This window comes from Aspergillus candidus (genome assembly GCF_002847045.1).
Source record: "Aspergillus candidus strain CBS 102.13 unplaced genomic scaffold BDW47scaffold_3, whole genome shotgun sequence".
In the NCBI taxonomy this organism is placed as follows: Eukaryota; Fungi; Ascomycota; class Eurotiomycetes; order Eurotiales; family Aspergillaceae; genus Aspergillus; species Aspergillus candidus.
This window is the reverse complement of record NW_020194008.1, coordinates 728,010-751,982: the sequence shown is the minus strand read 5'-3', so window position 1 is coordinate 751,982 and position 23,973 is coordinate 728,010. Positions and strand designations below refer to the sequence as shown.

The window sequence follows — 23,973 nt, the reverse complement described above, 5'->3', positions numbered from 1 at the left end:
GCTTTTCCGATTCATTTTCATTTGTTATTGTGGATATCAAGTCATATCGACCTTGACCAAGATGCCGTTCAGTATTTTGGAGCAGCTAATTGACATTTGTGACCTCGTATCGACTGAGTCGTCCGCGTACACGGTTTAAAATCTTTTTGATATCAGTCTGAAGAATCTAGACTTTGAAAAAATGCCCCTTGGGACGGAGAGATTCAACACGGTTGGAGATGCGGGTTGAGGAGCGGGGCGGAGGTGGAGACGATCCGCGCTTGGTTTGGGCATTGTTAGGGGAGAATAAGGTGTGATTAGTATTACTGTGGTTTTAAGAGGTGTTGGAGAGGTAGTAACATTACAGTTGAGCCTTGGAAGGGAATGAATGCATAGCTGGAGAAAGAGTGTTGTTTATAGACTTATAATTACTAACAGGACAACGATAGGGAGTAAGCGGTGATAAGTAACTGGATAGTCCTATTTGACAGTCATACTGAGATGGACTGGAATTCTCCGTCAATTGGTTCTAATCACTGAGTTACAACAAGCCCACCTGGTGAATGATCCTCAATAATGAATCTATATACACATGATTGTAGTGAGTAGTGACAAATATGTTGCCCAAACAGGCAATGCATCGTGACCTCCAAATTTCCCGAGATCCGCAACTTCATTTCTTCTTCATCTCTTCTTTCATTCATCCCACGACTTCACTCCCCCGGTCAGTCTAGATGTCTGACCTGTCTGTTCCTACAACATCCCACTGCAGATCCTCTTCCTCCTTGCTGTCTCTCCACTCTCCCAGTTCTATCACTATCAACTGTCACCACTCTCCAATGAGTTGATTGCCACCGCACCCCCCATTCTTTCTGTCGCCGAGGACCATGCCCCCTCCAGCCAACACCCCTTCGGTATGTTCTTTGACTTTCTTCTTCGGATTTGGTGCTGTCCTTTCTTTCCCTGATGTTTTTTTCCGTGTTCCCATCTATATCCCTACCAGTCTAGGGTCCGCCCCCTTGCGCCTCCTATCACCCGGGAACCCACCCGTCGCTTTATCTAGAAGTCGTCTGGAAATTAACCCTCTTTATCAATAGGATACCCCCGCTCGCGCGCGCCCCGCTGTCTCTCCCTCTGCTCAACAACCGAATGCCATCTCCATCCCCGTCCCCTCGTTACCCGCCATCATCGCAGACGACGCCCACGATGACAACGTGAGCTTCCTGCGGACTCGCGCCCCACCGGATACTGCCCCCTCCTCCTCACTCGCTCGACAACGCCGTCGTCGGCCACAGACACAGACCGTGCCCGAATTCGACCCGGAACCGATGGATTTGGATGACACGTCCAATCTACGCATGTCCGTCGAGATCAACCGTCGCATCCCCATCATCCGTCGCCAGCGCGACAGCTCCCTCACCCCGCAAGTCAACATGCCCAACTACGACGGCCGGACGGCCAACCCCCGGTCGCTCTACGGCTGGGCCCCCGCGTCCGACGACGAAGACGAAGATGATCTCGCCTACGAACCGATCCATGACGGGGACACGTTCTCGTCCTGGTTCGGCCGGTTGTCCGACCGCGGGCAACCGAGCGCTCGCCGCCATCGTCACGACGCCGCCCAACGAAGTCCGCCGCTGCTACCCGAGGACCCTTTAGATAGTAGGATCAGTAGCAACTATCGCCCGAGTGGCTCGCCCATGTCGACCACGGAGGCGTTACTACAGTCGGTCCGCCGTCAGCCACGCTTCTCCCGCACCCGAACGCTTCACAACTATCTACTTGACCGGGAACGGGCCAGCCACGATGCGGAGGAGACGCTGCGGGATCGGTCGGGCGCCGCGGCGGCCTCGTCCAGAGCATATCGGTTCCTGCCGAGCAGTCGCAGCGAGGCCCATCGACTACTGACACACAACGACCTACGCGCCCGGATCAGCGCCCACCGACAGATGCACCTGGACAACCCGCCCAGTCCGCGGCTCAAAGAAACCATCAAGTACCTCGACCGTCTTCGATACTCCAACTCGTTCGAGGAGAGTCTCACCTCGGCGGCCGCGGGGGGGTTTGTGTCGATGGATTTCCTGTCCTGGGACGAGGACGACTTCATCCTCGACACGACTTCGATCGCGCCCCCGCCCATGTGCTCCTGGCTGCGGCCCGGGATGGTATTCTCCGGGTCCCAGCGCGCCGCCAGCAGCGCCAGCACAGTCCTGGCCCAGCACCCGTCGAGTCCGTCCGGGGGGCAGGATCCCGTCATCGTCAACGGCAGCGAGCAGCCAAACCCCGCCCGCGTCGGCGTGCGCACGTCGAGCGGGCGGCGATACATGGCCAACAACATCTACCACCTGGGGAGCGGCAAGGACGAGAACTGGCCGGTCAAGGTGACGATCCACAATATCAACCCGTGCGACATGACGTTATCCGGCACAATGGAAGCGTACAACATCCCAGACAAGACGACGCCGTCGCACGACGCGCACATCGTGACCTTCCTCGAGGGGGAGATCATCGACTTCAACACCCACACGCTGGAGACGAAGAACTTCACCGCAAACGCAGACATCGACAGCACGTATTGGCGGGAGCTGCATCCGTTCAAGAACCTAACAGACGACGAGATGACGCGGAATCTGGTGAGTCGGAAGTGGGTGACGGACGAGCTGTGCCGGGGGTGGATCTTGATGCGATGGAAGGGTATGCTTGCCCCCTCTTTTCTCCCTCTATCTTTCTTCATCTTTGTGCTAACCTGGCAGAACGCTGTTTCATCACGCCGACGGATTCACGACAAGGACTTACGATATCAGGGTTCTACTATATCTCGTTGCACCGGGAGAGCGGACACATCGAAGGGTTATACTATGACCCCGGGAGCTCACCGTACCAGCAATTATCATTACAGCCGGAAAACAAAAAGATGGTGCGACCGTCGTATAGTTTCCGCTAGTGAGTATACGGTATATATGTATAATAGTGCAGCCACATAGCCTACAAGACAATAAAGAAGTTAAAAAGGTCAGATGACAAGACGTCAAGATTGAGCTATTTGTAGTAGTTGTAGTTGCAGTAGATACAAATCCACCTACAAATCCACCCGAAGACAGGATCATATCCAGATCATCAAAGATCAAGACATAATTTACTGCTCAGTCTGGAAGTAGTTGAGCAGGACGGAGCGCTCCTGCGACTCCTCACCCCAATCCTTAACGACAACGCAAGAGCAGTTGACGACCTTGCGGGCGTTACCCTCGCGATCGAGCTGGCCTGTAAAAACAGTTAGCAAATCAATTTCCCCTCCCTTTTCTTCTTTTCCTCCGGGGAAAAAAAAAAAAATTGAAATAAAATAGATGAGGGAAACATACAAAGACCAACCCACTCGCCGAGCATCTTTCCATCAGGGACCTTGATCAGGGGGATCTTGTGCTCGGAGCAGAGCGCAATAACCAGCTTCTTGTAGGCCTCCTCCTCGCAGCCCTCGTTGAGCACACACATGTGCGCCTGGCGACGGTCGAGCGTCTTGGCGGCCTCGCGGAGACCGCGCGCCAGACCGTCGTGGATCAGCGAGATGCGCAGCACGCCCTTGAGCGCGTCCAGCACGGACATCTGGCCAGAGCCGCCGGCGTCGGCGCTCACCTCGACCTCATCGGCAGCGGCGACGGGGGGGTTGGATTGGGTCTCTTCTCCGTCCGACTGTTTCACATGATTTTTGGTTAGTTTGGAGGGGAATTGGTTTGAACGGAGTGGAGGAGGGGTTGCGGTTTAGGGGTGGCACTGAATGTGTGCGTATCTTTGGGGACAGTAACGCACCATTGTGATTGTTTCGGATGTTCCTCAAAGAGTGAGTTGAGTGTGGTGTTGTGGAAGTTGTTGTCGCTCGATTCGGGCTCATCTTCGCTTCGCCTAAAATTATCCGTGTGCCCTATTAGTCAGCTCACGTGTTAGTCACGTGATTTATTCTCCCGCGACATACTCCAGTAGCAACCACGTGATACCCCCCCACCAAGTCGACTCCACTACGCTGTACTCCATACATCATCTACAGTATCCAGTAAAGTGATATCCAATATCATACACTAGACGTATGTACTCGGTCGATACCCGTTGGTCAACCCCTCCATAGGCCCATGCCCATGCCCGTTGGTCCGCGCCTCCTGATCGATGTGCATCTTGAGAAATTGCAGGTCCAGCCCGTGGAGGTGCGGAATATGGGGAACAAGATCCATAAAGTCGGACAGCTTCACCAATTAGTTTCAGTATTTCAATAGTCAGAAGGGGGAGGAAAGATACCTTAACCCAAAATACATGCTCCATCTCAAAGTATTTCGGTCGCGTCTCACTGTCCTTCTGCATGACTTGCCCCCATGATGATCCTAAAACTTCCCTCTCGTCCGCCTGCACCAGCATCCGCCGTGTAACCCGCCACAGGTTCATCCGTTGCGTCGGGGTTGCATCGCGCTTCTCCCAGCTGGCGTACTGCGACAGCTGGAGGTCATTCGTCGCCAGGAGCGGTGCCACCAGGTAGTTCGGCACCCATCGGTCCTCTGCCACCGTCGCATCACACGTAGGATCCAGCTGCCGCGTCTCCGCCGTCACTACCGGCAGGAATTTGCGCAGCCACGCGTGGCTGCGGGCCTGAGCGTCGTTCGACCCCACCAGGTGCGCCGCGATCCGCAGTCGGCTGGGCAGTCCCTCCCGCCGTCGCTGCTCCAGCTCCTCCTGCTCACGCCGCTGCTTTGCCAACCGCAACCGCTCCTGCTCCAGTCGCTTCTGCCGCTCATCTTCCGCCTGTTTGGCCCGTCGCTGCTCCGCTTCCTTGCGTCGCCGCTCCTCCTTCTCCTCCTCTGCGGCCTTCTCTGCGGCTTTCTCTGCGGCTTTCTCTGCGGCTTTCTCTGCGGCCTTCTCCGCGGCTTTCTCCTGCGCCAGACGTGCCGCCTGGGCCGCCCGATCGGCCGCTTCCCGGTCCAGACGAGCCTGTTCCGCTTCGGCCGCCAGCCGCGCTTCCTCAGCTCGTCGTTGCGCCGCCGCCTCTGCATCCCGCTGCCGGCGGGCATCGGCCTCGGCGGCATCGCGGGCGCGTCGATCCGCGGCACTGTCGGCGTCCACCATGGGAATGTCGTCCAGACCGCGACGCTCCTGCTTCCCGTGCTCTTCTTTCACGGGATCCCGTTCGACACTCTTCAACGGCGGCCCTCCCACACGATCGTTATGGGTCGTGGGACGGGGCGGCAGAGGATGACCTTCCTCGGTTGGCGGCGGCGCCTCTCGCTTCCCCCCGCCATTTGTGAGGCTCGGCGTGCCGTCATCGTTCAGGACACGGCGCTTTTTCTTCGGTCCGTCGGAGGCGGCAGGGCGCTCGGGATCCATGCCACGCGATCGCGGTCGCTCGGGGCTCGCACTGCTGCGTCCCCGCTTCAAGGGAGCCGGAAGTCCGGATTTGGCGCCCTCCGGATCGCCCGGTCGGGTACTCCCCTCGTCGTCGGAGGGCAGACTGGGCCGCCGACGCTCGCGGTCCGCCGGCGGTCGTCCGGAAAACAGTCGTCGTCGTTTCGGTGCATCGTCGCCGCGATCCGCGTGGCTGTCCTTGCCCGCTGGGGTCATCACCTTGGATTTGGCGGTCTCCACGCTGTCGCCCTCCTTCCGGGCCACTTTCGGACGTGGCACGCCGGGCCGATCTTTGGGGTGCGGGTGGGGGGCACCGTCGCGGCGTTTCTCCTTCAAGAGGGACGCTTCCTTGGACACGGGGCGCGCCGCGCCGGTTTCGATAGATTTCCGCGGGACGGCCGCCGCCGGAGACGTGGAGTCCCGGCGCCCCGGCCGCTTGTTCTCCTTGTCCTTGTCCCGCGCCCGTCGGGGCGAGGAGGCGAGTTCGGCCTTGCGCTGTCGCTTCGCCCGCACGTATTTCTCATATGCGTCGCGGAGCAGATCGTACTCTTCCTCCCAGTTCTCCGCACGGCGATCGCGGGACAGTTCGTAGTAAGTCCGGTCTCGATACAGGCGCCGGGACGGGTTGAAGTCGGGGTTGTCCAGCAGGATCCGGATGACGGCCAGGTTGCCGCGGCCGATCGCGGCCAGCATGGGGGTGTTGTAGCCCGGTTTGTGGGAGCCCCCCGCGACGGGGTCGGGGTCGGGGTCCGCGTCGCCCATGCCCAGGAGGAGCGAGATCACCTCGTCGTGGCCGCCTTTGGCCGCCGCGATCATGGACTCGGGATCGGCCTTCTGCCCCACGTTGAGGATGTTGGCCACGCCCTCCATGTCCCCCTTGGCGGCGAACGCCTGCAAATTCTCCGGCGTCGCTTTGGTCCACAGGAGGTCGTTGCGCGTGGCCTCGCGGCGGACCACCTTGCGCCGCGTGGCGGCGGGACCCGGCGGCGGCGGACTCCGCGGCCCGTGTACGGGGGTCAGGTCGCGGCCGCTACCGTTGGAGACGCGCCGAGACGCAGGTTCCTTGCTGACCGACGCCGCCCGCTCCTCCGACCGACGGTGCTGGCGGGGGTTGGCCTTGGCATCTGCAATCACGCGCCGAATCTCCTCGAACTCCTCCGAATCGGATGGGACCAGATCGTACGGCTCGTCGCCCTCGGCGTTGAGGGTCCGGGGGTTGGCCCCCGCGGCGAGGAGCAGCTTCACGACGTCAAGGTGCCCGTTTTCGACGGCGTCGATCAGCGGCGTGTCCTTGTCGATGTTCTTCGTATCGATCTCACAGCCGGCCTCGAGCAGGAACTTGACGATCGGGGCACACCCCTCGAGGGAGGCGATCTGCAGGGGGGTGTTGCCTGCGTTGTCGGCCACGTTCAGATCGTCGGGTCGTTCCGAGTGTCGTGCGATGGCCGCCTCGAGCTCCTGGGCCGCACAGGCCCGCGCGAGCCGCGTCCGACCGTTTTGATCCCGCTGTTTCTTGCTGCCCATGGGGCGGGCTGGCGACGCCGACGCGCCGTCAACCAGCTTGCGCAGGTGCGCGGAGGGGAGTGGGGAGCCGCTGGTTGAGGACGAGACCGACTGCCGATCCTCGGAACTCTGCCGGGGGAAGCCCGTGACGAGGGGGGTTGGGGCTTTCTTCTTCCGCGGGGGCGCAGCATCACTGCTGCTGCTGCTACCGCCCAGCTGTGGGCCCGAGGCCGCCCGCTTGTGGGTGTGTCGCACGGGCGACGTCGATCGGTCCTTGACGGAGGGGGGTGGGAGGGAGACGTCGCCCAGGTCTCGCCGGGGGGGGTGGCGCGAGGCCGCGGGATGATGGCGCGGAGGGCGACCCGCGTCCCCGTCGCCGGCCATCACCTCACTCAGGCTCCGTTTCCTCGGCAATCTGGGCGCCGACGTGGCGGGCGCGGGCGCGGGCTTGCGGGGGACGGCATCCAGCTCCTCGGACCTTTCGAGCTTGACAATCGACGGGGGGGACGGGGGCCTCGGGGGCAGACCCGCGGGACGAGGCGGGGCGCGGTCGCGTGCATCTGACGGCTCCCTATCCACCACCTCCGCAGCATTCACCCGTCGGGGCGGGAGCTCATTCGGGGGACGGTCCCTCCCCCCAGGTTCTACACGGTCATCATGTCCTTCGTCACGTCGTTTCGTGGGTTCATGTTCAATATACTTGCGTCGTTTCTGGGGCGACAGCGACTCGCGGCCCGACTGGATGATGGTCTCGGCCTCGGAGTCGGCCTTGGGGCTCGGGGGCCCATCGCCCTCCTCCGCGCCAGGGGCCGGGGGCAGCTCGACCGACGCCTCCTCTGGTCGGGGGGGCGGGGGTGGCGAGGCCCTCCGGGGCGACGACGGAGCGGCCGGGGACCGGTGGTTCACCTCAAGGGCGAGCGCAGGTTGACCGGCATCCAGGGTAGCTGGCACGGAGGGGGCAGTGTCAACATCACTCATAGCGGTAGCACTCGAATGTTGGGGGTTCTGCTCGTCATCTTCGGGAGACGTGACGGACGGTAGAATGGTGGCCGAGGCACCAGCGGACGAGCGCGGAGGTGCTGACCACGCTATGATAGCAATCGGAGAGCTTCGTCTGTCGAGATTGGAACGTGGGGTTGATATGGGCTTGGAACGCGTGTACCCGAGGACCGGTGAGCGGAAGTCGTTGAGGATACGGTGAGGTGGGTCGAGTATGGTGGTAGGATTGAAGGGAATTGAATGCAGAGATTCGGGGATGATCGGATGGGGTCAACGGATGGGGTGAAGAGGTCAAGAGGTCAAGAGGTCATAGGAAGGAGGATTGGAATGGGTAGAGGAGAAGGATGGAGGATATTAGTAGGAGGAAAGATAGATGAAAGAGACGCGAGGAAGAGGAGGGTATGAGGAAGAAGGAAGGAAGAAGAAGGAAGAAGACGGGGGGGGAGAAAGAAAGAGAGAAAGGAAAGAGAGAGAGAGAGAGTGAGAAGAGAGAGAGAGAGAAACGATGAAACGACCGAGAGGGAAAATTGGGGAGTCGAGTCAATACGGTGTTAGTCACGTATGGTAATTCTCTCTCGTTCTCTATTTCTACGTCTCTATTCCTTCCTCTGCCTCTCTGTCTTCTGTCTTTCTTTTGGAGATGTTCTCTAGATCTATCGAATAGAATGGACGATTCATTTTGTCCAGATCCTTTAACACAGAGGAGGATCAAATCATTGGATCGAATGAAGATGAAGACGAAGATGTAATCCGGATACGTACGCTGTAATTCCGTCCGCAAATCTCCTGCGCGAAGGCCCAAAAACCGGGCGGGGCGAATCCAGTGGCGGATGAATCATTCTTTTGATTAACTTTCTCTTGATCTTGTTGATTGATTCTTTTTTTATTCTCTCTCTTTATTTTCCTTATGCTTGCTGTTATCTACAACAATCAAATTGAAAGTCTACAACGTGATGATGGTAATAGTCCAAAATGCAAGAATCCTGACGCCTAAGGCAACTTCGAGGTGGACGAAGGACGCCTTTCCTAATCCGGCCTAGTGGGCGGACTCCCCCTCAGGCACCAATCAGGCCACGCCACCCTGCAATCAGCTGACTCATCCTCCCCACATCGACCGTCTTCCCCCTTTGGCCGGATGGCGTTGCATCCATGGATCAGCTGCGGGCAAATATATATAGATAGATGGCGGAGTAGCAGTATAGGAGTGAAGGTATCATGAAGAGGGGTGATAGAGCATTCTAGTTGGGAATGCCAGGCAGATACTAAGATCAAGATCAAAGCAGGCTCGGCTTCATGGGTGTTTAATGTCCAGTCTAACGAACCAACCATGACTAGTTCACTAGCTGGAACTAACCAACTCTCTCTTCTTCTAGGTTCTACGGTGTATTGACTATTTACTATTGATGTGTCTCCCTCAGTTCCAGCTGGCAATAGACGATAATCTTTGTTTAGATCCTCACCACACAGCGCCGATCATACTCCTCTTGGCTTTGCCCCCTCAACAACCTAGTCCGATCGCAACCCCTGCTGATAAGAGGCAAGAGGGATCGCGCTTGTATCACCATGAGTCGTCAGAATCTCGTTTCCCTCCACTCAATCAGAAACCGAATCCCTGCTACCTACTACCAGGCTTCGAGGGAAGATGACGTACACGTGACGTGACTTCATTGGGGATGATGCAGCCCTAATTACCATATCCTTCCTACTCACCTACTTTATATTGTGTCCATTCTATCAAGCTTAGAATAGGAGTGATATGGATGTCACCATTATCAACTGATATACGATACAGCCCATTAATATCCAGTTCTACTCGACAAGGATGAGATCGAACCCCACCCATCCAGTCGATACATCAATTGCTGCCGACGTCCTCGTCAACCCAGGGAATGCCGGCATGCAGCAAGCAGCATCAGCTGGATCGGGCCGATTCTTCATTTATGCATCACAGATCAAACTGATCGGAATAAACTGGGGTAACCAAAATTGCTTATTAAAGTAAATTTAGATACGAAGGGAAAAAGGCAAAAATGAAAAAGCAAAAGAAACGAAGAAGAAGGGAAAAAATTATTAAGATTTCCCAACAAACTTCATCGCATTTCCCAATCTCGCTACCCTCACCACATCTCGATACGTCAAACTGACCCTCGTCTGCCGCTCCGCCCACCCCGCCGCCTGGAATCGCTCCCGCTCCCCTAGCAGATCCCAGTTACAGATGGTGCCCGCACCCAGCGCCTCGTCCCTGTCGGTCTCCGCGATCCCATGCAAGAACTCCCGGTACAGCGCCCCCCTCGTCACCAGCAGACTGCGCCTCTCCTGCAACACCCGGTACCGCGGCCGCCGACCACCCTGGCCATCATCGTCGTCGCCGTTGTCCGTCTTCGCGTACAGGTCCAGCACCGTCGCCGAGCCCAGACTCACCGTCGCCACGAGCGGGTGGTACGCGGGGCCGTCCTCGTGCGGCATGATCCCCTGCCCGGGCCGGTACTCGTTGATCAGGATGTGGTTGGGCCCGCCGTGCGGCGCGTCGCGGAACAGGCCTAACTCGTCGAAGCGGGGGCGGATGATGGGCGAGACAAGCCACGCGGGCAGCGGTGCGGCGATCAGCGTGTTGGTCTTGGTGAGTGCTGATGGCCACGTCTGGAGACGCCGGTGCGACAGGTGCGTCCAGCGGGGGCGGGGGACGCTGTTGATCTGGCACTGTTAACTATCATCTTGGGTAGTAGCCGCATAGATGGAAGAAGAAAACATTCACCCGGATAGATAGACTGCGGGCCTATCTTCTATCTATCTATCTTTCTTTTATCTTACGTCCCTCCTTCCTCTCTTATCTATTGAGACGATCTCCATACCTTTTGTAGCAAACTAGCCTCCTCATCCTCCGAGATAAAATCCGCAATGTAAAACGCCTCGTCAGGCAAGGTCTTCACCCGGGCGGCATCCAGATCCAACCCCATTGTTTGCTATTGCTATATTCTTGGGGTAGTATCGGATCGGACAGTGCATCTGCGTCGTCTGATGTATCAAATTCAGCTCCTCACACAATGTAATGTACCGCGCGGGTGGGTTGTGTTGGATGCATTGGCCCTGGTGTATGGACCAATGAACCCAAACAACAGGGGGGGTGTCGACGGCGCCACAAGCACCGAGTTCGGATATGCATGCATATTGGCTCTCAAACGGGGGGATGCAATAAAAACGAGATCAAAGTATCCCCCCCCCCATCCCTCCGCGGAAAAGAGACGTGTATACGACCTACCGGAATCCTCGGTTTCTAGTTCGAGTGTCTGACTGGTTGGAGTGGAGGGATCGCCCGTGTTCTAGCAATCAGTGGGTGTGGGGGGTGTGTGAGTGAGTGTACTACCTGTGGTATACTATGGAAGGAGGGGTGTGTGTGTGAAGATAGATAGATAGACAGATCGATAGATCGGAAAGAAGATAAAAGATGAAGAAGACGACGAGATGAAGATGTTATAACTTATAAACAAGAGAATCATCGACACAACTGCCTCAGGCTGCAACCCCACCGCCCCACACCCGACATCATCTTCTCCTTCTTTTGTCCTTCTTTCATTCTTCTTCTTTCTCCTCCCGTATAACTTCTTTGTTGTGGTCCCCACTCTCTCTATATATCTCTCCCATCTTCTCTCGTACCCGACACAGCCAAGTGCATCAAGAATGGCACCCAAAAACAACGCCAAGGGCGGCGACAAGAAGGGCAAGGGCAAGGACGAAGGGAGCTCCGATAAAGGGAAGGGGTTGAAGCCAGCCAGCTCGATCAACGTGCGGCACATTCTTGTATGTTTTTTTTTTCATCTTTCTTTGTTTATCTTCTTGAGCTTCTTCCTCGACTTTGTCTGTCTCCGCAAAGCATTGCGGGGCTTCGAATCAAGTCAATTGCATCTTATCGATCTGGGAGGAGATGTAAACGTGCTGTGGTGATCCATACATACTGCTATCCGGTGGCGCATACATGCCTACTATGTTATGCTATGCTAATGGGTACACCTGCGCAAAATCTGGCATGCGGGTTGTGTTTGTACCTGGTACCTATCCCTTGATGAGTTCTCCACTGCGCCGCGGTGGACTACCCTGAGTTGGATATGGACTTATCAGCCTGGATCCTCGTTGATATTGACCACCATCTATCCCCCAAGAGCACCACAACCAAACACAATCCAAACCAAAGAATGAAAGAAAGAAAAAGCTAACCAGCCCAGTGCGAAAAATTCTCCAAAAAAGAAGAAGCCCTCGAGAAGCTCCGCAACGGCTCCAAATTCGACGAAGTCGCGAGGGAGTTCTCCGAGGACAAAGCCAGACAGGGTATGTCTCCCTATCTCTTCTCCTATAGCTTAAATCTCCCAACCCCTCCAGCACGCGAGGGGGGGATAAGGCAGCCATCAGCGTAGTTGTCAATTGACTAACATACGTACCAGGCGGCTCTCTTGGGTGGAAAACCCGCGGTAGTCTGGACTCGACGTTCGAGAAAGCTGCGTTCGACCTGGAGCCCAGCACGACGGCGAATCCTACGTACGCGGATGTGAAGACTGGGTTTGGGTATCATATTATTATGGTTGAGGGGAGGAAGTGATCTTTTAATCTTATCTTTTCTTATCTTTTTTTGTTTCTTCAAAGCTGTTTCTTCGGTCAGTGCTGTGTGATGTCTGATGTGTAGTATGTGTGATGTGTGGTCTGTGTGTGTCTGTTTGATTGTCTCGTGTGATACCTCCTCGGCTATTTCTTTCTTTCTCTGTCTATATCTTTGTTTGTCTTGCTTCTTCTCTTGGACGCCCAGGACCGACCCTAGGAGAGTAAATGTTGATCAGACTACTACCGATGAAATAAACGAAAATGATAATGCGAGCCCAAAACCCCAGTTGTATAACTACCCAAGTGAGAACCACAATCTCTACTAAGATCTATTGTTAACCCACGACTATGTACATATGGAAGAATAACCAAAACTAAAAAAAAAAAAGAGAAAAGAGGGAAAAGTTGATCATAAAGCTAATCCTTCTTCGCCCGCGCCTTGGCCTTCTTCTCCTGCCTCTGCACGATAGCCTCAGCACCGATCCCACCAAAGACGAGTCCCACGCCCAGCCACTGTCCAGCGGACAGGGAGTGGCCGAACCAGAACACGCTGAGCAGCATGGTGAGCATCTTGCGGGTGACGGTGACGGTGACGAGGAGGAGGGACGAGAAGCGCGAGAGCGTGTAGAAGATGAAGAGCTGGCCGACGGCGCCGCAGGCAGCGAAGCCGAGCACGTTCTTCAGGGCTTCAGGGTGGCGGGAGAGGAAGGAGATGGCGGAGGTGAGCTCCGTCTCTGTGGAGGGCGGGATAGGGATGGGGAGGAAGTTGTGCAGGACGCCTGTTGAGGAGAGGTGCGGGACGGCGAGGAGGTAGCCTGTTGTGAGGAGGGTGGAGAGCACGTTCTGCGCGACCATCATCTGCGGGCCGGTGAAGCGGGTGTAGGTCTGCGGGGAGGTGAAGACGTGGTCTTGGGTGGTGTTGGTCAGGCCGTCGAGGAGGAGGTTGATGGAGAGGAGGAAGATGCCCCAGCCGGACTGCTGCGTGGAGGACGCCGCCGCCGCGACTTTCTTGCTGGTTCCTGGGTGGTGCAGGGTGAAGGTGGCGACGCCGAGGGTGACCATTAGGACGACGCCGTATTTGTATAGCGGGTAGCGCTTGCGGAAGATGGTCAGATGCAGGAACATGACGGGGAGCAGCTTGCAGGACTTGGCGAGGATGAAGGTGAGGTAGTCGATGTGCGCGAGACTGGCGTATCCGAAGGGCGAGGCGAGCGACGAGGAGATGCTGACGAGGAGCAGGGGGGTGACGATCTTGCGCGTGGGGAAGATCGACGGGATCTTTTGTCCGGAGGGGGTCGAGAAGAACAGGTAGAGGAGTCCGGTGATCGCCGCGAATGTGGACTGGATGGTGTTCAGGACGATCGAGTAGGTGAAGCGCTCTGTGGGAGGCTCTGGCTCCGATGCGCTTGCTGCGCGCACCGGGTACGACACGGTGGTGATTGCTTCCTGGAGGACGCCCCACGATAGGCTATTCTCAGTCAGTATGCGAACATGTAGCGCATCCAATGGTTCGTGGGGAAAGAAAAGGCGCATACAATGAGGCATAGATTCCCAGAACGCAGATCGCGAGCTGTAACAGACCCGGGGATTCTGGCGCTTCATCGCGACCAGGTCCCCCAGAGGCGGCCCCATTCGCAGTGGTCTTGGACACCTTCGCGCCGCCATTCTGTTCCTTCACTAGCGACCCATTCTCTTCTCGAAGCAAGTCTGCCAGTTCTGACGACGTGGTCCGCTGCAGGGGCGTGGATTGCTTCTGGCGCGCCATCGTCCTGTATCAGATTGCAGAGCAGACACAATCTAAGTGAAGGGCCCTGAAAGAAAAAATATATCAATAGAAATCTAGATTCAGAAAAGAAGCCTTCTATTCTGCAGAGTGTGAATCAACGAAAGAACAAAGTCAGCGAGGAGGAGAAAAGAAAAACAGCGGCAGATGATGCCATGTGTTAACTAAAAACCGCACAGGGCGGCACGATCGCCATTTAGCGTCGGTCTGGGTGGGTCCATGATTGATTTCTGCTTCTTCACCATTTGGATTGTCGCTCATGAACAGTCAGTCAATCACCAAGTCTGATCTAGATCTGTACTGCCTGCTGAAATATATTCCCAATTGAATCGACAGAACCCGATCCTCCCACCTCCTCCAGTCCACCCTCGAGATATCCACACCATCACCGAAACCATCTCGTCACCCCGCCAATTCTCCATCTCTGAGAAAAAGGACCTCCAGCGCACACGAAACAACACCAGAAGAACCAGGAAAGAATCAACAAAATGACAACAAAAACACCCACCAAACCCCCCCAACCCTCCGCCCTCACCAACCTGATCGCCTCCTCCTCCACCACCACCCCCGAACCCTCCAACTCCCTCACCGCAAGCACCCTCCAAATCCTCCACAACCTCCAACACCAACACCTCTGGACATCGCTGCAGACACACGAGATTGAACTTCCCGCGCCATCCAAAGATACCTCTTCCTCCTCTGCCGACCCCTCCTCCCCCTCTGCCAGCTTCCCCACCACCACCACCACAACAACAACAACACAATACCTCATCTCAGGCATCCCACCCCACCACGTCTACATCCACCCCGACGAGCAACTCTACATGCTCCAGCGCGGCCTGCGCGAGACCGACATTGAGCTGGAGCGACTCTTCGTGCTCCCTGCCGTGCAGGGCCAGTCGTGGAGTCTGGCGCGGTTGGCTGCCGTGTTTGATTCCTTGCCCGGGGGGGGAGAGCGTCCTGCTGCGAGTACTGCTCTGGATGAGGGAGAGGGGAGTGAAGGCGACAAGGCTGCCAACTTGGCAGAGTACTACGAATATCGGGAAAAGGCGTCCCTCACGAAGGAGTGGGGCGGGAAGAGGATCTTGCTGGCTATGGCGGATAGGATGATGGGTGGGGATGGGACGGTTGTTTATTATGTTGTGCAGGAGGGGGCTGTTAAGCCGAGGCAAAATTAATTGATATATACGGTGTTGCTCATTGGGTGGATGCTACGACCTTAACTCTTGGTCTTGGGGACTGCGAGGTCTGTGGACAAGTTTCTAATTCCTAGCATTGATCGACCCGCGTTCCCAAACTTGCTTGACAGCTATTATATACATGGGCAGACAGAGAGATGGTCAAGGCCAAATCTTGGTCGTCCGTCCTGGATATGTGCGACAAAATAGACAACAACAGACATCAACTGCAACCGGGTATCGTTTCAACAAGGAAACCGAAAGGAGGGGGGGGCGGGGGAAATAACATGAACGACAACAATAAAAACGGCGGGGAATAAAAAAAGAAAGGATCATGGATTTGCCAAAATGCGCCCCTTCTCCACCAGCTTATCCTGCTCTGTGCGACAGCTGGTGCAATACTGATCATACCACTTCTTGACGTCGCCCGTGAGGTCAGCAAACACAGATGGACTCGGTTGGTCCACGTCTGCATCGTCGCTTCCGTTGTCTTTTCCGAGGAGGGATTCCACCTGGCGACAGCGGCGCAACTCCTGCTTGAGCCAGCGCTCCCATTCGCCCTCGATGACTTCCTTCTCGATGCTGTTAACCACCCGGAGTGCGACGAGCAAGTTGTGTCGGTACATGCCGAGGCGCTCGCGCGTCTGCTGCAGCCGTCGGACGGCGCTCTTCGTCATTGCGTCCCGGGCGCTCGGCATCCCGACGGCGAGCATGCTGCCCGGGTCACGGATGGTCTGTTGGTGGAAGGTGGAGAAGCAGTCGCTTACGCCGCTGTCGGTGGTGTTCCCGACGCTTGAATTGGCGATGGCTTCGTCGATGTCTTTGATGTAGATAGCTTTGCTCATGACGTGGTCCGGGTGGACACCCAGCCGAGCCATGAAGTTCCCGGCGTTTCGCTCGTGGTACCACTCGTATGCGTCCCGCGATGTGTAGAATGAGTTAATGAAAACGCTCGATATCAGGAGTCCCAGGATCACTTTATTGGCGTTGGTGGTCTTCCAGATCCAGCGGAAGAGCCCAAACGTCCAGAGCATGATGGATGACACCGTGCTCTCGAGTAGACTGACGAACGTCTCGTAGAGTAGCTCGGCCAGCGTGCGCTGCTTCCGTGGTTTGCGTGGCTCCGTTTTGAATTCCGGCTCGCTGGGGAACTGCGACACGAGACTCTGCCGCCCGATGTGGCCGAAGATCGTGATGGCTTTCTTGGTTCGGCTGTGTGCGCCGAGCCGGCGCACCTGGTCGCTGACCAAATCGACCAAGTCCAGAGCATCTTGCTCCAGATCACTGTTGGCTTGTTTGTCAATGATATCTAGGAATTTATTAACAGCCATCGTATAAATAAGATGGACCAAATACTCACTTTGGAGGCCATAAGACGACCCCAGCCACTCAACCTTAGTGTAAATCGAAAGCTTGCACTTCCCCTTGGCGGCAAATGTGACCACGATCTTGCTGACTAGTCTGAAAGAACGCTTGAAGGGAAGATGCCACGGAGTCCGTTTGTCTGTAACCACGTAGCACAGATGTTCATTGAGGACGTCAATGATCTGGTAATCGGAGATACTTTTGGCTTGGGATCGTCCTGGAAGGGTCAAGTTTAGTGTTGGACTAGAGAAAGAAGGAAAAAAGGCAAAACACACCAAACAAGTCTTCCGTCTCAATTTGGTACTGGAAGTCTCTCCTCAAATGACGCGAATGGTTTCTGACCCATGGCCCTTGCTTAATGTCTTCATCTCGTTAGTTTCGCATTCGCATTAGAGGGACAGGTGACAATGACATACCTCGCGCCCTTCTTTGATGGAGGAGCAGCTGCCAGACAGCACTCTTGTCGCCAAAAAGTATATGGCAGACCGCTTTCGGACTGAGATCGAACACTTTCTCCGCTGCCAGGTTAAGGTTCCCCTGGGGAACGTACTGAACTGGCTGCGTTGGCAGTCTGAACTTTGACGCATCCCGTCCATAGCCGTACCTCTTGGGATGCGGGTCAAGAGTTTTATCGATATATATGGGCGCTCGGAAATCCCTTCTAGGCCCCGACTCGGTGACGTCTTCACCAGCATGAGCTGTCTCGTCCGCGCCGGTCACGTCTTCCCAACTGTCCAAACTAGGAGTCCGCGTCAAAGAATCGGTTTCCATCTTGTTCAGCGTCTTGAAGATCGCTTCCAACCCCATAGGCTCCACGGCTGTAGAGTCATTGATCAAGAAATTGAGGCGCTTCTGGAGAAGTTTCAGCGGCTCGAGGAATGTCTTGACTGTCACTCGGCCAGGGGTGTCTTCTCCGGGAGGCGGGATGGTGTGAAGAAACAGGAAATCGCAATCTCTTCCTGCAGCAGCCGTCACTTCTCTAATACCATCCAGAGAGATACTAGTAGTCAAGACCAGACCAAAGTAGTGACTGTAGAAATAGAGGTTTTGCGTAGTAACGTAGGCCCTTCCGGGGAACTCTTGCTGATCATTCGGATTCCACGTGGCTCGAAACACCATGACCAAAGGCTCCTCTCTCCGGACGTTGGGGAAAAGTAGACGGAATTGGGCATCCTGAATCTTGAGTTGTGGTGGGTAGTAGCTAGGATACTCGTGTGCGAGCCCCAAGATCGAACGCTGCATCTTGGAGGCGTCTCCATCGAGGCTAACGGTCTGTCTGTGACGCGGGCCGTTCTTTTGCTGTCCACTGTCCCCTTCGGCAAGTTCTTTTTTAGATGAATCACTCGATGGCGAAATTGGTGGCTGTACAGATGTCGTAGTCTGGCCAATGGCGTCCCCATTCAAGCGTTCCCGTGCAAACTTGTTCATGAAACCCCAGTTGGAGCTACCCCATAAGTTCGCCATCATACCGCTTGGCATTCCCCCAGTCTTATCGCTCTGGCCAAGGCCGATCCCTCGTTCATTGTTGACTAGGACGGCTGCCTTGCTCATACTTGTTGGCGCAGGCGGGTTTGCCAATGTCAGAGGCGCCAGAGTTGAAGGAGCATCCAGGGGATTCGTCATGCTACGACTTCTTGTACCGTCATTGTCCAAGAGAGTAGATGTAGGCGGGAGGGCACCGCTGGAAGCAATGGCGTTGTGACTGGCCGAGATCAGGCTCGCTATTCCGCCATTCGCACCCGGGATCGAATAAGATGGCTGCACTGCATTGTTGCCCTTGCGGTGGAGATCCAATTTATGCATGATTCGTGAAGTATGCTCCCGCGCAGAGCTTTCAGGCTCCCCAGATGTCATCCGCCGATGACTGCCTAGATCAGTACTACTCCGAAGAGCACTCTCGCGCTCCGGTAGAGCAAGGCGATCACCAGACCCCTGTTCGTCGCTCGAGTGGGGAGTTAGAGAGTCGGCTGGGTCAGCTGCGAATTCAGGGGCTGGAGGCTGGGATATGGAAAATGCAGGATCTTGCACAGTCATCTTTCCAGACACCGAAATATCGGTGCTTGCTGGGTTCTCCAATGCTTTCCGTTTGGCAGCCTCAAAGGCCCCGATCCACTCGATCAGTTCTTCCTGGGTCTCCGCCTGAAGCAATATGGTGGTGCTCTTTGTTTTGACCTCGAAGCAGAATCGCCGATCTTCCTGGATAGCCGGACGAACACTGCAGAGAAGGACACCTATTCTCTCGCTCTCTTCAACACCACCGGTCCGCGAACCCTGCACCAGACAGCCAAATATGCCGTACTTCAAGAAAGCCCAGCGCCTCACCCAGAAGGCGCGAGTGGGCTTCCCTGAGAGTGTACGCAAGTTGACCCACCCCTGCTTCTCCGGCTTTGCGTCTTTAGTCATCTCGAGCGTAGAGATCGGGCGAGATCCATGGTAAGGAACGGTAGAAAGATTATAGTCTTCCAGCTCACGAGACGGCCGTGACGCCACCTCGGCGGCATCCTCAATCTGCTTTCTAGCGCCGAGAAGTTCCCGCCTCGAGGTTCTTTCGCTTCCTTCCATCTCGTGGATCCACCCCTTGATGCGGTCCATCTCCTGGCCCCATTTTGCGAACGTGGCGCCGTTGTTGCTGTGGAAGGTTTTAAACTCGCGCCAGTTTTCGAAAGACACCTGGACTAGCAGCCTATCTAGAGCATTCCGCAATTGGGGAGCTTGCACGGAAAAGTCCATCGATGCCCGGAGGTAAGCCTTGCGGGCTTCGTGGAGCTGGAAGGCATCCTCTCGGAGCGACGACGGTTCTTTCGACTTTGACTGTCCCGAGTATCTAGTCTGCAGGTAGTCGTAGTGCTTCTGTGTTTGTTCGAGAGCGCGATGGGTTTCCTATAGCGGGGTACGTAAGCCACTGCCCCTCCATCGACACGACGACGCCCAAAACCTACCTTGAAGTTCCGCAGATCCTCCTGAATGAAGGCCCGAATAGGCTCTGACACGAGCCCCTCGACCCTTTTGGTCGTAGCGACGAATCCATTCCACAGATCCCTAGAGCTGTCGCCAGATCTCCTCATCGCCAGCAGGGTGTAATCATGGTCGAGTACGGCCTCAGACGCAACCAGGGGATTTGTCGAATATGACAGAAAAACGTTCACCACACTCTCCAGAGCCGCCGAGTCTGCAGCCAGCCGAGACGCGGCCTTTGCGTATCCGTCGAGCCATCGTTCAACGTATTCAATCTGGTCCGAGAAGTGGAGTGTTGTGGCGCGGAAGGTCGGTGAATCGAGAGCGGCCTCCTTTAATCCAACGGGGCTTGAGCAGAACCATCAGTACAGATTCATTCTCGGCTTTTTCTTCATCTCCAATTATCACATCCAAAGCCAACGGTTGACTTACACCACGCTCACAAGCTTCCCGACCTGGGGTGATTGGTTCTGCGGCGGAGTCGACATCTAGTGTATGTTCCCCCAAGCATACACGCGATGGCGAAGATATCAAATAAAATTGACAATAGACCCTGAATTCGATCAAATCAATGACACGAAGGATGTCATCTGACAGGGGAAGAGTCAAGTTCAACAAAGGGGGAGATCAAAGAGTGGGTAAGGAATATCTGGGAAGCTTGAAGCGCCTCCTCAGCCTTCTGGGGAATACAGGCCCGTGGATGATCCAATTGGCTACGTCAGTAAACTCGCTGGCAGCCTGGGCCTGCTGGTCCTCAGGCAACAAACCTCCTATTTGGTGAGCGGTGAGTGCGGGTCTGTTTTTTCTGCCGCCAACATTTTTTTGCCAGGCGCGGGTTAGAAAGAAAAAAAAAAGAGAGAGGGTTACCCACGGTCTACCATTGTTCAATCTTTTTTTTTACAAACGGCAAAAATGGAGCCTCCGGCGAAAAAATCGCGGATGCTGCTAGATGATAGCAGTTCGGATGATTCTGGAGATGAATCCGGTGGTGTCACACTGAATACTTCCAGCGACAAGGACTTCAAGATCAAGGTCAACGAAGAATACGCCCGTCGCTTTGAGTACAACAAGAAGAGAGAAGAATTGGCGAAGTGTAAGTCTGATTCTGTATACTGTTTAAATTCATTTCACTAATCACGGCGTTGTTTACAGTGGAGGCGAAACACGGAAGTGCTGCTCACGAGGAATCCGAAGAGGATTCCGAAGATGATGTGGAAGAAGATGACGAGGCCGAGCTAGCTACCGAAGCCCTTGATGCGGAAATCATGGATACATTGAATGCGATCCGATCGAAAGACCCTCGTGTATACGACGCCAATGCGACCTTCTACCACGAGGGGGAAGAAGACGGCCAGCCTGGGAGCTCAGACAAGAAAGAAAAGCCCATGACGCTACGAGACTACCACCGGAAAACGCTCCTCAGTGGTGCTCATCTGGCGGATGAAGATGAGGATGCGCCCAAGACCTACGCCCAGGAACAGGAAGACCTGAAGATGGCGATCGTCAAAGAGATGCATGCTAGCGGCGATCAGGAAGCGTCGGAGGATGACGAGGAGTCTGATGAGGACAACCTCTTGGTCGCCAAGTCAGCTCCCGAGCGCCCCTCGGCGTCCAAGGCTGATGTCAAGCTCGATGTTGAGAACGCCGACAAAGATCCCGAATCTTTCCTCTCAAATTTCATGTCTGCCAGGGCGTGGCTACCGACCAATCGATCGGAGTTGAAGCCTTTCGAGTCTGACGACGAGGACGAAGATCAGCGCGCCGAAGCTTTCGAAGAGGCATACAACTTCCGCTTTGAAGACCCCAACAAGATGAACACGGTATTGATCACCCACTCCCGTGATGCAATCAACCAGCAGACCGTCCGCCGGGATGAGAAGAGCGGCCGGAAGAAGATCCGCGACCTCGAGCGCCAGCGAAAGGAAGAAGAAAAGAAGCAGCGCGAGACCGAAAAGAACCGGTTGCGAAAATTGAAGGCGGAGGAATTACAGAACAAGGTCAACAAGATCAAGGAAGTGGCCGGCATCCGTGCGTCCCAGTTCACCGACGACGACTGGACCAAATTCCTGGATGGCTCCTGGGACGACAAGGACTGGGAGAAAGAAATGCAAAAGCGCTTCGGCGACGACTACTACGCCGAAGGCGACGGGATCGGGAGCGACGAGGAGGGAGGCAAAAAGCGGAAACACCCGAAGAAGCCGACCTGGGACGACGACATTGACATCAAAGACCTGGTGCCTGATTTCGAGGACGATGAGAAGCCGACTGCAGGCTTGTCTGACGTCGAGATGGGCGATGACGACAACGATGACTCCCCCCAGAAAAGCAAGGCCCAGGAGCGGCGTGATGCGAAACGGGAGGCCCGCAAGGACAAGCTTCGCATTGAGGAGGCGCTCGATCGCACGCTCGACCTAGACATCACCCTCCTTCCCGGTGCGACGAAGAAGAATGCCACTCGTTTCCGCTACCGCGAGACATCTCCCGAAAGTTTCGGGCTGACGGCGCGCGACATTCTCATGGCGAACGACCACGACTTGAACAAATACGCCGGGTTGAAGAAGCTTGCTTCGTTCCGCGAAGAGGAGAAGAAGCGCAAGGATCACAAGCACCTGGGCAAGAAGGCTCGACTGAGGCAATGGCGCAACGATACGTTCGGTAGCGAAGCCGAGCCCGAATGGCGCGTTGGTGAGGCCACGGCTGCCGAGGATGCGCAGGAGGAGACGACCGAAGGCAAGGTTGATATTCGCGGGGATGATGGAGAGCCACGGAAGAAGAAGAGAAAGAGGTCCAAGAAGAATTAATGATTGTGTTTGTATAAAAGTGTGATGGGCTAGTGCATGTATACCAGGCCGTTATCTATGATGATCTTTTCTATAGCATATGGTTTTTCCCTTTTCATTTCAGTCGTACCAATTGATAGTTATCTAAAATCGCCAGTATACGTAGTAGAATGCGGTTCTACACTGGGTAGTATCTAATGTAAAAGCTAAAGAACGTAAAGGGCTTGAAAATCCGAATCGGGGATCCACCAAGAAAATATATAATCGGATATAGCCATTGTTTTACATCGCCTACTCCAAACACCCTACTCATATCTACAAAACAACAACCAATGCCCTTCCCAAACCAGTTATACAAATTTTCACGTGATACAACCCTTCTAGTCAGTAGGTATTCGTAGATAAACACCAAGCAACCCACGCCATCGGCACGATCCACAAGGACACACTCCAGCTGATGTGGCAACACAGAAATCAACCTACCTAGAAAGTTCCCACGATCGGAAATCCGAGTGGCAAAGAGAACCAGACAACAGACATACCAGAAAGACCAGAACGGTTCGACAATGACAGACAGGACCGATGGTCGGAAAGGAACACACACATCACCATCGCGCCCGAGATTATACTTCGGAGTTCTCAGCGGCACCGATGGGGGTTTCCATAACAACGACCAACTATCCTTATCATACAAACAAGGGAGACAGAAAAAATAAAAAAAAAATAAAAAGCCAGCTAACTAACCCGTTAGAACCTAGGAGGTCGGTCGTTTTGATGACTAGCGGTTAGTAGAATAAGTTGATGGACTATGTTTGGTGGGTCTGGTTTCAACGGCGACGAAACAGAGGTTCCAATTCTGTTCTGTTTGATTCATAATGATTGACCTTGGGGCCCATTTTTTGCCTTGTCGAAAAGGAGAGTACTCCATAACTACCTTAGGTAGGTAATAAGGATGGGAGGAAGTAAGAGAAAAATTGAAAAAGGGAGGGATAAAAAAGAGTGGGCCTAATGAACGGACGCAGGACACTTGGACTGTTGGAGATTTCTTTCTTTCTTGCTTTTTTAATTTATTTTTATTTTTATCCTTGGTAGGTCGCGGTGTCGAGTCAAGTCGATAGATACTATTCTATGTACTCCGTATGCAGGCAATGGTAATAAGAGGACGTGGCCTTTTATGGGAGACTATAGAGACGGATATTTGACCTATATTATGTCTAGACGACTTTACAGACACCTATACACTCCGTAGTAAGGGATCATATCTTGAGGATGTGTCGATATAGTATTCATCCGTACTCGGTATATACCATAGATTACCGAGCAATCTATATCTACCTTTATGAAGCATCAAAACCGTCTGAAATGAATCCCTAGAAATCAATCGAGTCGACAAAAAATAGACATCAAAATCGAATGTCACCAAGAATGAATTACATTGTTTATTTATAACGCTTCCAAGATA

General features: G+C 54.9%; 9 protein-coding genes across 9 annotated transcripts; 4 read left to right on the top strand and 5 right to left on the bottom strand.

The window, feature by feature from the left end:
• The first annotated feature begins 690 nt into the window (after positions 1–690).
• On the top strand, positions 691–3,240 carry BDW47DRAFT_43413 (GID4/VID24 family protein). The gene is made up of 3 exons (XM_024819027.1): positions 691–893; positions 1,077–2,673; positions 2,733–3,240. The coding sequence occupies exons 1-3, from the start codon at positions 867–869 to the stop codon at positions 2,921–2,923; spliced, it is 1,815 nt and encodes a 604-aa protein (XP_024675991.1). The 5' UTR covers positions 691–866; the 3' UTR covers positions 2,924–3,240.
• On the bottom strand, positions 2,979–3,897 carry BDW47DRAFT_43420 (40S ribosomal protein eS12). Its single transcript, XM_024819028.1, has 3 exons — positions 3,784–3,897; positions 3,339–3,666; positions 2,979–3,240 (listed from the first exon to the last, which is right to left on the bottom strand). The coding sequence occupies exons 1-3, from the start codon at positions 3,784–3,786 to the stop codon at positions 3,116–3,118; spliced, it is 456 nt and encodes a 151-aa protein (XP_024675990.1). The 5' UTR covers positions 3,787–3,897; the 3' UTR covers positions 2,979–3,115.
• A 152-nt stretch (positions 3,898–4,049) lies between these two features.
• On the bottom strand, positions 4,050–7,839 carry BDW47DRAFT_115168 (putative histone deacetylase complex subunit (Hos4); the record flags this gene model as incomplete). The annotated part of the gene is made up of 4 exons (XM_024814768.1): positions 4,050–4,211; positions 4,264–4,320; positions 4,354–4,458; positions 4,492–7,839. The coding sequence occupies 4 exons, from the start codon at positions 7,837–7,839 to the stop codon at positions 4,050–4,052; spliced, it is 3,672 nt and encodes a 1,223-aa protein (XP_024675989.1).
• Positions 7,840–9,273: 1,434 nt separating this feature from the next.
• BDW47DRAFT_98900 (uncharacterized protein) lies at positions 9,274–11,277 on the bottom strand. Its single transcript, XM_024820760.1, has 3 exons — positions 11,120–11,277; positions 10,713–10,866; positions 9,274–10,554 (listed from the first exon to the last, which is right to left on the bottom strand). The coding sequence occupies exons 2-3, from the start codon at positions 10,815–10,817 to the stop codon at positions 9,931–9,933; spliced, it is 729 nt and encodes a 242-aa protein (XP_024675988.1). The 5' UTR covers positions 10,818–10,866; positions 11,120–11,277; the 3' UTR covers positions 9,274–9,930.
• A 91-nt stretch (positions 11,278–11,368) lies between these two features.
• On the top strand, positions 11,369–12,731 carry BDW47DRAFT_98899 (peptidylprolyl isomerase). Its single transcript, XM_024820759.1, has 3 exons — positions 11,369–11,658; positions 12,081–12,183; positions 12,297–12,731. The coding sequence occupies exons 1-3, from the start codon at positions 11,539–11,541 to the stop codon at positions 12,449–12,451; spliced, it is 378 nt and encodes a 125-aa protein (XP_024675987.1). The 5' UTR covers positions 11,369–11,538; the 3' UTR covers positions 12,452–12,731.
• Positions 12,732–12,808: 77 nt separating this feature from the next.
• On the bottom strand, positions 12,809–14,300 carry BDW47DRAFT_98898 (UDP-galactose transporter HUT1). The gene is made up of 2 exons (XM_024820758.1): positions 13,986–14,300; positions 12,809–13,918 (listed from the first exon to the last, which is right to left on the bottom strand). Exons 1-2 carry the CDS (start codon positions 14,213–14,215, stop codon positions 12,868–12,870), a joined length of 1,281 nt encoding a protein of 426 aa, XP_024675986.1. The 5' UTR covers positions 14,216–14,300; the 3' UTR covers positions 12,809–12,867.
• A 228-nt stretch (positions 14,301–14,528) lies between these two features.
• On the top strand, positions 14,529–15,490 carry BDW47DRAFT_43369 (uncharacterized protein). The gene has a single exon (XM_024819026.1). It carries the CDS (start codon positions 14,722–14,724, stop codon positions 15,409–15,411), a length of 690 nt encoding a protein of 229 aa, XP_024675985.1. The 5' UTR covers positions 14,529–14,721; the 3' UTR covers positions 15,412–15,490.
• Positions 15,491–15,737: 247 nt separating this feature from the next.
• On the bottom strand, positions 15,738–20,364 carry BDW47DRAFT_43367 (putative transcription factor SipA3). The gene is made up of 6 exons (XM_024819025.1): positions 20,164–20,364; positions 19,716–20,079; positions 17,193–19,656; positions 17,052–17,138; positions 16,772–16,993; positions 15,738–16,720 (listed from the first exon to the last, which is right to left on the bottom strand). The coding sequence occupies exons 1-6, from the start codon at positions 20,217–20,219 to the stop codon at positions 15,744–15,746; spliced, it is 4,170 nt and encodes a 1,389-aa protein (XP_024675984.1). The 5' UTR covers positions 20,220–20,364; the 3' UTR covers positions 15,738–15,743.
• Positions 20,365–20,632: 268 nt separating this feature from the next.
• On the top strand, positions 20,633–22,610 carry BDW47DRAFT_98896 (KRI1 family protein). The gene is made up of 2 exons (XM_024820757.1): positions 20,633–20,824; positions 20,884–22,610. The coding sequence occupies exons 1-2, from the start codon at positions 20,644–20,646 to the stop codon at positions 22,530–22,532; spliced, it is 1,830 nt and encodes a 609-aa protein (XP_024675983.1). The 5' UTR covers positions 20,633–20,643; the 3' UTR covers positions 22,533–22,610.
• The last annotated feature ends 1,363 nt before the right edge of the window (positions 22,611–23,973 follow it).

Bases quoted from the DNA above. Each gene is read 5' to 3' on its own strand.
- BDW47DRAFT_43369 (XM_024819026.1), top strand. From the start codon at position 14,722: ATGACAACAAAAACACCCACCAAACCCCCCCAACCCTCCGCCCTCACC.
- BDW47DRAFT_98899 (XM_024820759.1), top strand. From the start codon at position 11,539: ATGGCACCCAAAAACAACGCCAAGGGCGGCGACAAGAAGGGCAAGGGC. The intron at 11,659-12,080 runs GTATGTTTTTTT...TAACCAGCCCAG, and splicing joins TCAACGTGCGGCACATTCTT to TGCGAAAAATTCTCCAAAAA. The intron at 12,184-12,296 runs GTATGTCTCCCT...CATACGTACCAG, and splicing joins CGAGGACAAAGCCAGACAGG to GCGGCTCTCTTGGGTGGAAA.
- BDW47DRAFT_98896 (XM_024820757.1), top strand. From the start codon at position 20,644: ATGGAGCCTCCGGCGAAAAAATCGCGGATGCTGCTAGATGATAGCAGT. The intron at 20,825-20,883 runs GTAAGTCTGATT...CGTTGTTTACAG, and splicing joins GAGAGAAGAATTGGCGAAGT to TGGAGGCGAAACACGGAAGT.
- BDW47DRAFT_43420 (XM_024819028.1), bottom strand. The intron at 3,241-3,338 runs GTATGTTTCCCT...CTGTTTTTACAG, and splicing joins CGGCGAGTGGGTTGGTCTTT to GCCAGCTCGATCGCGAGGGT.
- BDW47DRAFT_98900 (XM_024820760.1), bottom strand. From the start codon at position 10,817: ATGGGGTTGGATCTGGATGCCGCCCGGGTGAAGACCTTGCCTGACGAG. The intron at 10,555-10,712 runs GTATGGAGATCG...TAACAGTGCCAG, and splicing joins AGGCTAGTTTGCTACAAAAG to ATCAACAGCGTCCCCCGCCC.
- BDW47DRAFT_43367 (XM_024819025.1), bottom strand. From the start codon at position 20,219: ATGTCGACTCCGCCGCAGAACCAATCACCCCAGGTCGGGAAGCTTGTG. The intron at 20,080-20,163 runs GTAAGTCAACCG...GTTCTGCTCAAG, and splicing joins GGGAAGCTTGTGAGCGTGGT to CCCCGTTGGATTAAAGGAGG. The intron at 16,994-17,051 runs GTGTGTTTTGCC...TGACCCTTCCAG, and splicing joins TGAGACGGAAGACTTGTTTG to GACGATCCCAAGCCAAAAGT.
- BDW47DRAFT_43413 (XM_024819027.1), top strand. From the start codon at position 867: ATGCCCCCTCCAGCCAACACCCCTTCG. The intron at 894-1,076 runs GTATGTTCTTTG...CTTTATCAATAG, and splicing joins CTCCAGCCAACACCCCTTCG to GATACCCCCGCTCGCGCGCG. The intron at 2,674-2,732 runs GTATGCTTGCCC...CTAACCTGGCAG, and splicing joins GATCTTGATGCGATGGAAGG to AACGCTGTTTCATCACGCCG.
- BDW47DRAFT_98898 (XM_024820758.1), bottom strand. From the start codon at position 14,215: ATGGCGCGCCAGAAGCAATCCACGCCCCTGCAGCGGACCACGTCGTCA. The intron at 13,919-13,985 runs GTATGCGCCTTT...GACTGAGAATAG, and splicing joins CTGGGAATCTATGCCTCATT to CCTATCGTGGGGCGTCCTCC.